Source organism: Physella acuta, unplaced genomic scaffold (genome assembly GCF_028476545.2).
Source record: "Physella acuta isolate Inbredline_101_S28 unplaced genomic scaffold, ASM2847654v3 ptg001148l, whole genome shotgun sequence".
NCBI classification, from domain to species: domain Eukaryota; kingdom Metazoa; phylum Mollusca; class Gastropoda; family Physidae; genus Physella; species Physella acuta.
In genome coordinates this window covers 146,374-158,378 of record NW_026732665.1, presented here as the reverse complement: position 1 = coordinate 158,378, position 12,005 = coordinate 146,374, and the positions used below count along the sequence as shown (strand labels likewise).

At 30.4% G+C, this 12,005-nt stretch overlaps 1 protein-coding gene across 1 annotated transcript; it reads left to right on the top strand.

The window, feature by feature from the left end:
• LOC131956414 (zinc finger protein ZFP2-like) lies at positions 1-9,451 on the top strand. Its single transcript, XM_059320836.1, has 2 exons — positions 1-120; positions 7,327-9,451. The coding sequence occupies exon 2, from the start codon at positions 7,346-7,348 to the stop codon at positions 9,104-9,106; it is 1,761 nt and encodes a 586-aa protein (XP_059176819.1). The 5' UTR covers positions 1-120; positions 7,327-7,345; the 3' UTR covers positions 9,107-9,451.
• The last annotated feature ends 2,554 nt before the right edge of the window (positions 9,452-12,005 follow it).

Below are 12,005 nucleotides of genomic sequence, written 5' to 3'. Positions count from 1 at the left end.
ACTATGCGGAGACAATCTAAAATTCCGTAGTTTAGATTTACCCAAACAAAAATGGCAGATGTTATAGACGTGGAAGATGAAAATATTTTAACTGGTATCTTTTTAAAGATTCCTTTCCAGGTAAATATACATTTACAGTATAAGTTAAGACACTAAAAAAGAACGTAGTCACAATTCTTTATATAAATATAGCCTATCATAGGCAACATAAGCAATAAAAAATAATTGGGCCTTCCCTACATTTCTGAGGCTCGGTCAGCCGGTGTTGTCACTGTTGTTGAGTGACGGCTTACGCACATCACTCAGTCATCACAACGACGACTCTTCTACTTCTAGTAGTTCTAGTTTTCTACTTTTCTAATTCTAAGTACTTCTAACTAGATCTAACTTCTACTCTGTTATAGGGTAGATATATGTAGGGATTTTGGTAAAAAAGCACTAATCATCATATAAAAATAAAAATTACATATTCTTGTAGAGCTGAACAAAATGAAAACAAAACAAAAAAGATTTTTTGTCTAGCTCAAATAGTTTTTTTTTTGCGAATTTTTTTGTGAGGGGTGGAATCCCCTTACTTTTGCATTGGCCAATTGTGACAAGTCATGGTATACCTGAATAATAGCGAGGCTCACTAAATCTTAATTTTAATTATTTATTTTTTTAACCAATACCAATAAAAGCTAGAGATATTTCTCTAACTAACCAGGCACTACATTTGATGAGTTTAGCTCATTTTGAACTAAAATACATGATTTTAATTATTGGTGCCATACAGCTTAGCTGGGAAAGATTTTTCCATGACAACCATTCAAAGATCTGGTTCCTAAAGTTGACCTGAAAACGACCAAGGAGGTTCGTAAGGATCATGTGTGGGGAGGGGGAAGTGGAGGTATGCTGCAATAAAACGAAATCGAAAGGATACTCGTAACTTGGTTATGTAATCTATTTACTGTATTTCTAGTAAACGCCAAAGGAATGAACCAAAATAATCACGTATAAATGTTTAAAAATATATAGATCTAAACTTTTTAAAGGTATTCATTTTCACTTTTATTCAGTCTTGATTAATCAGTGTAAATAGGAATGTTTAATTAGGACAATTAGGCCTAATAATAATAGATTGAGTTAACGGCGGAATCTAACCCTCCTCCCTTATCCAGCATGGAAGCTTTGTCCAGGCTGAGTTTTAAATATTTAAAAAAAGTAGGTTTATATAGACATAATAAAATATCTGTTTTTATTTTTAAAACTGTCGTTGCATTAAATTTCATCACATGTGAGCGAGAAATGCATTCCAAACATCGCCACTCATAGTATAGGCTGTGCGTAGTGACGGCTCGCTCGCGTTGTTTTGTCAACGAGAGAAACATCGCCCGTCCGAAGCTAGACATATCCAGGCGGAGTTTTAATACTTAAATTTGTATCTAGAGCTGGTGTCTAGATCTATTTAAAGATTGTTAGGCTACGCCTATCACATTAACGTTGATCACTTGTGAGTGAAAAATTATGCAAATTCGTCACGAGCCCGCTTGCGTTCTTTCGTCACGCGAGCGTGTGCGCAAGTCCAAGTACTGTGTCAACTAGATCTAGATCAACTTTTGTTTATGCAGGCTGTCCTCTAATATGATTATTATAATTTATTAGCCTAGTCCTTCTGGATCTAAATCATAATAATCAATTATATAAAAAATGAAAGCAAATGAAAAAAATAATATTAACTATAATTCGATCAAGTCGTAATTAGTAATAATAAAATCAAGTAAATAATTTAGCACCTAGACTTTACTAGACGTATCGAGATCGCGTTTCACCACGAGATCACCGGTTTACGGGCTTTTACAGAAATACCAACTAATTCCTATCTTCCCATGTTCAGATCGAAATACTTAATTAATTTGTCCAGCAATGTAAAAATCAAAATTGGAAAATATTCACTTAACGCTTGTCAACATAAATAACAACACAAACGTAGTAAAGAGTCGATAGAGCCACCTAGGCAAACGTCTCCCGCCCAATAGCGGTCACGTGGGTTATGGAATTTTTACTTTTGGTGGTGACCGTTTTGGAGAATTTTTTTAAAAATTAGCGCATGTAATATTCGATTTATTTTTACACAGACTGCTAAATCTAATATTGATGTACTTTCGGTTTCCGATCTACATCGTAGTAGCTAATATTTAAAAAGATCTACGAATGTTTGTCGGCACCACTTTTTGAGCTTCGGTCTTCATTATCCAAAGCAATTTATAGCGTTTCTCTGGCATATTTAGCACTGCCATTTATAGTTTGTTTACATTATGTGAAAAAACCGCCATTTTTCACGAGGTAAACATTTTAAAAACGAATTCCTAGAAAGTCACTTGGGCAGACAAGAAAAATGTCCGAAACTAAGCGTCCGGTGTAGGACGCCATGTTGTTGTTAGCAACCAGAGACGCTTTCAAGTTAGTGAGCCTCGCTATGAATAAATTTAGCATAGTTATTTTAATTGCAGTTGTATTTTGTTCATATTTGCAGAGCTTAGCTAGAATGATATATAGAACTTGTAAATGCTGTTGAAATGAATAAAAATAATACAGAACTTATATTTTTGTGTTGGCTTCCTCCCATAACCCCAAAAAACTGTGTGCTGCGCAAATATGAAAATGTTTCTAAAGCCATATTTTATATAAATTCAGCAAATGAAAGAACTACAAAGTTTGAAATCTAAAGTAAATGACTTGAACACTGTTATGTGCATATAATATTATAATTGCCTCATTATTTTGGGCAGGTGAAGTAGAGTCCATCTTTAAGCCATTTTGTTATAAAACTGCTGCGCAAATATGAAAATGTTTCTAAAACAATATTTTATATAAATACAGTGAATGTAAGAACTACATAGTCAGAAATCTAAATGACTTGAACACTGTAATGTGTATATAACTGCCTTGTTATTTTGGGCAGGTGAAGTAGAGCCCATATAAGCCATTTTGTAATAATTTAAATGAAGTTATCAGATCAATGTTTTTATGTGTGAATTGTGTATGGATTCTGATTTTCAGCATATAACTATATCTAAGGGTAAGTAGAACTTGAATACTTAAAATTACAGTTAGCACAATGCTAGTGTATAGCAACAGACAGGTAACCTAGATCTAGGTCTGACTCTTGTCAGTCTAGTCTGACAAAATTGGATTTTAGGAAAAACATTCTGCAAAACTAGAACTAGAGCTGAAAAAATTAAAGATGGGTATGTAAATATATTTTGAAATAAAAAATTAGGAGATTTGTTTGCACATTTCATAAGAATGCTGTTGTTAGTTGATCAAACTTAAAGGCCGGAAGATCGGGATGAAAAAATATAACAATGGTGGCAACGCGACCTACATACAGTGGCCACCTCTAAACGAGTATATCTAATGTCAGAGTCAAAATATCCAAAAACAAATATCATTTCCACATATATAAGATATGTCTGCTCAGTAATCTTCACTCATCTAGAATAACCTTTTAAAAAATCGTGATTCCAACGTATTTGAAACTAGCCTTCATACAGGGGGAAGACCAAGGCAGAGACAGCGTGCAATCAGATCGCTAAGCCATCAAAACAATGGGAAAACCATTCTACTTTTCATTTAACATTAGGAAATGACCTTTTAAACTTAATTAATTACCATAAATTAAAAACTTATTAGTATGCAAAACCAAATCTCGTGTGCCCGGTATCAGAAAGTAATGGGCGATTTCGGGTCATGTTTTTACCGCGATCTCGGCCGATACCGACAACCCTAATATATGTAGAATATAAGGTAAAATCTTAGTTTAGCGTCGTAAATTCCAACGTAGCTAGTAATGTGTAGGCTTTCCGATTCGCTGCCATCTTGTGATCCAAACTACATCCGGACTTTTTCAAGCGTACTTGAAAAAATTCGCCGTTCCAATGAATGCTAATTCTAGGCATCAGAATCGAAAAATTAAATATATTCGATACTATCATATGCGTTGAATTTTATCATTTAAATGTTTCATTGATAGAAGTAGCTGTCATTTTACAATACTCGATACTGAAAGCGACCTAACGATGATAGCGAAAATCGATCGAAACCGTGCAGTACCGAACCGCTACTTTCAGAACTAAATTTCAGCTTTAAAAAAAGAGAATAAGTACAGGAAACTAGTAAATAAGTAGCCTAATGCCAAACCATTTTGATATATGAGATATTGCTCCTTGCGTGGGTAAAACCTTAGTTTAGCGTCGGTTATTATTCCGGAATCGTATAGCAGTAAAAAACAGTAAAACAATGCCAAAGTCTGTTACACACTTCCGGAATTCACCGGAAGTACTGTAAACCATACTTTATTTGGCGTCATCTTTTATTTTTATACAGAATGTTTAAAATTTGCATAGATTTATTTTTGTAATTATTTTTACATTTTGTAATCATTTTTACTATTTTCGTAATCTAGATTTTTTTTACTTGGCCTAGCAGCTAGATATCTAGCTAGATCTAATTAATTAATAGTCACAAATCCACTACAAGCCAAAAACATTAAATTATTACATTTACTCCATTATTTATATTTATGTTTTTTTTTATTTTTAGATCTACTACTTTAAATCTACTATTATATTTATTCTTGTTTCCTTTTGTCGATTAAACTTTAAAAAAAAAATTAAAACATTAATTTACTACAATCGACTTTCAATTTATTTATATTTCAATGGTCAAATAAATAAACCATGGTTTACCGTAACTCTAGTTACCGAAACTCAACAAACATTACCCGATAATTTCCTACGCTAAACTAAGGTTTTACCCTTGCGTGAAGTGATATAGATCTACGCAATTTTAATAATGGCGGCCGAGTTAGGATTTTCATGACGGCCCATAGGCATGAAATAAAAAATTCGCACATTATTGCTATTTAACAGTGTTTATTGAATTGGCAAGATCTAAGCTTATAAAAAAGCTTTTTTATGGATTAAATAAAATTTAAAGCATTGGAATTAATAGTCCCATTCATTAATAGACTCAATAGGGTAAATAATAATTAAAATTTTAAATAGGTCCTAGATTCCTATAGATCTAAATAAATATTGCTCTCCAGTCTAAACAAATTCCATTTAAATTTTAAACTTTTTATTAGTAGTCTATATTTATAGCCTAACCAATGAGTAAAATAAAAATCAAATAGTCTAGAAATAATAGTTAAAATATAGTTCTACAGTATAGAGGCAATGGAATTTTTTTTTAAAAAAAGTCAAAGATAAAATAGGAACATTTAACACTTTAACCATGTGATCTAAAGTCTAAAGCAACAGTAATACATTTTTTTTTAAAAGTCAAAAAGAAAACAGAAACAGTAACACTTTTAACAATGTGATTTAATTTTACTTAAAAATAACAAACTAAACAACAGTAATGTTTTTTATATAGAATCTAGTAGGTTCAGATCAGCAAATAAGGCAGCTGTCTATCCTTTGGTTGCCACACATCTCGTCTAGTTTCTGTTACACTATTTATTGATTAGCAATCCTTGGCTACTTATTAAAAGTAGCCTACAACTAATGCTACTAATAATTAGATACTTCAACATAATCCTAAACATATCATATTTCAGTATGAGTATAATACCCAGGTGTTATTGATGCAAAATTTCAGTCCCACCCCCTTAGTTTGACTTCATTATATGTGATTGTCTTTTTCTTCTAGCATGTATTAAACTTGTAAGTTTCTATTTCCAACATCCTTAAGCATCAATGTGCTAAGTTTTATCTTTATATCATCAATAGCAACATAGATATGCAGTATTAAAAGTGACTTGCGACAATCATTGTAGAACTGCACCACACACCTTAATTGGGCTTAATTAAGTTAATTATAAATTCTTTTTCTTTAAATTGATCTTTATTTCACTTGCATATTCCTGTTGTCTACACGTTTTATGCATAATGGAGTCTGAAAAACTGGGCTTTGCAATTCTTTCAGTGTATGTGTGTCTGTGAACACGATAACTTGAGTACAGTTACAGCTAGGTTGATAAAATTTCATATATAAGCATTATATCAAATTTCTAGTTCTGTATCAACTTTTCAGCGATTTCTGATTAACCTGAAGTGGAACTAATTCTACTTTAAATTTTTCAAAAGCCTATAACTTGAGTTCTGTTTTAGATAGCCAAATGAAATTTTATATGTAAGTAAACGATCTAATTTTCCACCTTCTTTCAAATTTAGAGTAATTTCCGTTGACCAGAAGTAGTAATGGACGCTATTTCCAATTTCTCAAAAATGCTTGTGAATATATAAAGTACTAATAATATTCCGCACTATTATACATATTTTGTTTCGCATTTCTTTGGTGTGCAATTCTTTTTTTCTACAAGATTCTATTCTATTTTTAAAAGTTTAAGTACTTAAACATGGTTTTAAAAATCATGTCTATATATAGTATATCCTGAGTTGCCAATCCCCCGTAGTGTTATATAAGAATATTCGAGAAAGCTTAGGGGAGATCACTACTGGCTTTTTAACATTACTAGCCTCTGCAGATTTTATGTACATAAAATCATAGATTACCTTAGTCTGTTAATTAAGAATAGTAAGGTGTACTTTTGACCTCATTTCTTTATTTATCTCGCAAGTGACACTTTAGTGAAAGTAGCTTTGTATATTCTAGTTTTAAAATGAACTTACAATCAAATAAACTTCTAAACTATGATTCTAATGTTATGCCGTGTATGATTAAACAACGGTTTGGGAATAATTCTCATGTCCTTAGGTGTGGTCACTATGCCAGTCATATACCCCCCCCCCCCCTCCCGATTAATGCCAATTAATTATAATCTTGTGAAAAACAAGGCGCGTTTAGATGTGTGCTGCGCCCAAAGCCAATCATTTGGCCAGATTTATTATTTGTCATGTGGCCCCATATTTTAAAAACATAAAGCGTTGTGCTTTCCTCATTGATGATTGTTTTTTTTTTTCATTTTTTAAAGTGAAAATATGAATTGTTATGATTGCAGTTTTTGTAACATGGTATACTTACCTTCTGTCAATTTAAAAAGCATGGCATGTTAATTTTGTACAAATATTGTATAAAACAAAAAAAATTTTAAGTTTGATTTTATTTTCTACCATAATCCGCCACCCTCAGGCATATACAATACATTAATTATTTTATTTTTAAAATTGTTTATTGATTGTATTAACTTTAAGCTATCTAAATTCATTTCTAAGATATTTTAATATGCTTCTGAGAAGTTTTATTGAAAAAACGTTGTTTTGACTATAGTCACTAGATCTGTATAATCACCACTTTAACATTTAAATATTTAATCCTCAGTTCATTTATAAGAAGCAGCATGGGAGAGGCAACTGGTGATTTAGATTTACAGTCTGATGAGTTTGAAGAATTTTCAAATTCTGAAGATGTGAAGCCACTTCTATCTACAGTATTTTCATCTTCTTCTGACATAAAAACAGAATTATCATTTTTAACTTTCCGTGATATCAAACCAAACTTGACATTTAAAACTTCACAGGATGATAAAACCGTTGTTACGCCAGATTTTTCATCTTCAACAGATACAAAGTCAGAATGTACAACATTTTCCTCTTTAGATGATGTAAAACACCATATGACATTTCTAACTTCTCAAGATAAAACAACAGGATTTTTAATTTTTAAAGATATGGAGCCTGCTGTATCAGCAGTATGTACAAGATCTGAAGATATAAATCCAGAATTAGCAATTTTATCAACTAGTGAAGATATAAAACCAGAATTAGAAACTTTATCAACCAACACAGAATTAGAAATTTTATCAACTACTGAAGATATAAATCCAGAATTAGAAAATACATCAACTAGTGAAGATCTAAAACAAGAATTAGAAACTTTATCAACTAGCGAAGATATAAAACCAGAATTAGAAACTTTAGCAACCAACAAAGATTTAAAACCAGATTTATGGACAAAATTTTTAGATTCTGAGGACAAACAACAAAATGGACTTGAAGAAAAGCTAAAACTCTCTGAAAACAAAACATATCTCTCTGATGATCGTCATGAACAGTTTTTTCCAAGTTCTAACTTGAATAACCAAGCTGAAGCAGGGGAGAGGCCACTTGAATGTGATGCTTGCCATAAAATGTTTTCAGATAGTTCTAGGTTAATTAAACATAAAGAAGTTCATTCAGGGGATAAGCCATATGAATGTGATGATTGTCATAAAAAGTTTTCTAATAGTTCTGCTCTAAGCAGCCACAAAAAAATTCATTTACTAGTTAGACATTATGAATGTAATGTTTGTCACAAAAGGTTTTCAAGGAATTCTGGTTTAGCAGAACACAAAAAAATTCATTTAGTAGTTAAGCCTTATGAATGTGATGTTTGTCATAAAAAGTTTTTTAAGAGTTATAATTTATATACACACAAAAGAGTTCATTCAGGAGATAAACCATTTGAATGTGATGTTTGTCATAAAAAGTTTTCTCAGAGTTCTAGTTTAAATACACACAAACAAGTTCATTCAGAAGATAAACCATTTGAATGTGATGTTTGTCATAAAAAGTTTTCATATAGTTCTAGTTTATATACACACAAAAGAGTTCATTCAGGAGATAAACCATTTGAATGTGATGTTTGTCTTAAAAAGTTTTCACAGAGTTCTACTCTAAGCAAACATAAAAATGTTCATTCTAGAGATCAACCACATGAATGTGATGTTTGTCATAAAAAGTTTTCAGACAGTTCTCTTCTAAACAGACACACAAAAATTCATTTAGAAGTTAAGCCTTATGAATGTGATGTTTGTCAAAAAAAGTTTTCTCAGAGTTCTAGTTTATATACACACAAAAAAGTTCATTCAGAAGATAAACCATTTGAATGTGATGTTTGTCATAAAAAGTTTTCATCTAGTTCTTATTTAAGGAAACATAGAAAAGTTCATACTGGAGATCAACCACATGAATGTGATGTTTGTCATAAAAAGTTTTCATCTAGTTCTTATTTAAGGAAACATAGAAAAGATCATACTGGAGATAAGCTACATGAATGTGATGATTGCCCGAAATATTTTTCTGAAATAAAGACTCTCCCGACATATTGGCTCCCGATATAAGGGCTCAAGATAAGGGCTCCCGGCAATTGGGCTTCCGACATATTGGCTTTTGACAAAATGACTCCCGACATATTGGCTCCAGACCAATGAATTGCATGACCACTATTGGCATAAAAGTAACGATTTTGTCATACCTCTAATACCACTATAAACTCTTTTAAATGCCCGAATGAAATTGTTTTTCATGAACCAACAAAGCGAGCCCTTAACAGCTAAATTTCACCAATTCTAAAGTTTTGATAATGTTTAATTTACAACAGAAAAGATCTGTTGCTTAAAAGCGAGCACAGAAGTGTAAATGTATGATATACATGATGTTTACATGATAACAGCATTTTGTTTTGATAACCTACAAGCATACTGGTAGAAAGGTACAGCGTGGACCCTTCTCCCCACACACTGAGTTGGAACAGCCTATAACCGACTCAATTATGGATGTCATAGATAGATGACCCTTAAATTAAAACATTCTATATTTTATAATAGATAAACTAATATAAAAATAAGGCCTGCCGAACAAGAGATGCATACGTTGTGTTACATAAAAGTGTTAGATAAACTAACTCTAAAGAATATTGATGAAGGGGTCCCACTGGCATTTGTCATATTCAATGAGACCGCTTTGCCGGGAGACTTAGTCTCTACAGAAACGGTATTGTCAGTAGTCCTTTTGTCTGGAGCCAAATTGACAGGAGCCTTTTTGTCGTGAGCCAAAATGACGCTAGCCTATTTGTCGGGAGTCATAATGACTGGGGCCATTTTTTGGAGAAACTAAATGGCGGGAGCCTAATTGTCGGGAGCCGTAATGACGGGGGCCTATTTGTTAGGAGCCTTATTGACTGGAGCCCTTTTGTCGGGAGCCTATATAACGGTAGCCTAAATGATGGGAGCCTATATGACAGGGTCCTTATGTCGCTGGCCCTTTTGACGGGGCCAATTTGCCAGGGGCCGTTTTGTCATTGGCCGCTTTGACGCCGCACGCGGACCCATTATTGTAAAAAAAAACATAGTTGCCCCATATAGCCCACTATATAAAAAATAATATATAGCCTGTATATAGTATAATGCCTATATATACTTAAACATATATATATTTATATATGTATATATATATGTATATATATATATATATATGTATATATATGTATATATATATGTATATATTTATATGTGTATATATGTGTATATATATGTGTTTATATATGGGTGTATATATATGTGTTTATATATGGGTGTATATATATGTGTGTATATATGTGTATATATATGTGTTTATATATGGGTGTATATATGTGTGTGTATATATGTGTGTATAGATATATATGTGTGTATAGATATATATGTGTGTATAGATATATATGTGTGTATAGATATATATGTGTGTATAGATATATGTATTCGTATATATATATGTATTCGTATAGATATATGTATTCGTATAGATATATGTATTCATATAGATATATGTGTATAGATATATGTATTCGTATAGATATATGTATATTTATATATGTATATATATATATGTGTATATTTATATATATTTGTATATATATACATATATGTATATATATATATGTGTATATATATACACGTATATATACACGTATATATATATACACGTGTATATATATATATATACACGTGTATATATATATATATATATATATATATATATATATATATATATATATATATATATATATATATACACATGTGTATATATATACACGTGTATATATATATACACATGTATATATATATATACACGTGTGTATATATATATACACGTGTGTATATATATATACACGTGTATATATATATACACGTGTATATATATATATATATATATATATATATATATATATATATATATATATATATATATATATACACGTGTATATATATATACACGTGTATATATATATATATACACGTGTATATATATATACACGTGTATATATATATATACACATATATATATATACACGTGTATGTATATATATATACACGTGTATGTATATATATATACACATGTATGCATATATATATATATATATATATATATATATATATATATATATATATATACATGTGTATGTATATATATATACACACGTGTATGTATATATATACACGTGTATGTATATATATATACACGTGTATGTATATATATATACACATGTATATATATATATACATGTATATATATACATGTATATATATATATACACGTGTATATTTACACGTATATAGATATATATGTATATATATACACTTATATATATGCGTATGTATATACGTATATATATATATATATATATATATATATATATATACGTATATATATACATATATTTATACGTATATATACGCATAGATATAATTGTATATATATATATACATATATCTATATACATATATATATATATATATATATTTGTGATTATTGTCATAAAAAGTTTTCTAATAGTTCTGCTCTAAGCAGCCACAAAAAAATACATTTACTAGTTTAACATTATGAATGTGATGTTTGTCACAAAAGGTTTTCAGGAATTCTGGTTTAGAGAAACACAAAAAAGAAGTTCATTCAGGAGATAAGCCTCATGAATGTGATGTTTGTCATAAAAAGTTTTCTTATAGTTGTTATTTATATGCACACAAAAGAGTTCATTCAGGAGATAACCATTTGAATGTGATGTTTGTCATAAAAAGTTTTCTCAGAGTTGTTATTTATATGCATACAAAAGAGTTCATTCAGGAGAACCATTTGAATGTGATGTTTGTCAAAAAAAGTTTTCTCAGAGTTTTAGTTTATATAGACACAAAAGAGTTTATTCAGAAAATAAACCATTTGAATGTGATGTTTGTCATAAAAAGTTTTCATATAGTGCTAATT

Excerpts from the sequence above, each read along its gene's own strand:
- LOC131956414 (XM_059320836.1), top strand. The coding sequence starts at position 7,346 with ATGGGAGAGGCAACTGGTGATTTAGATTTACAGTCTGATGAGTTTGAA.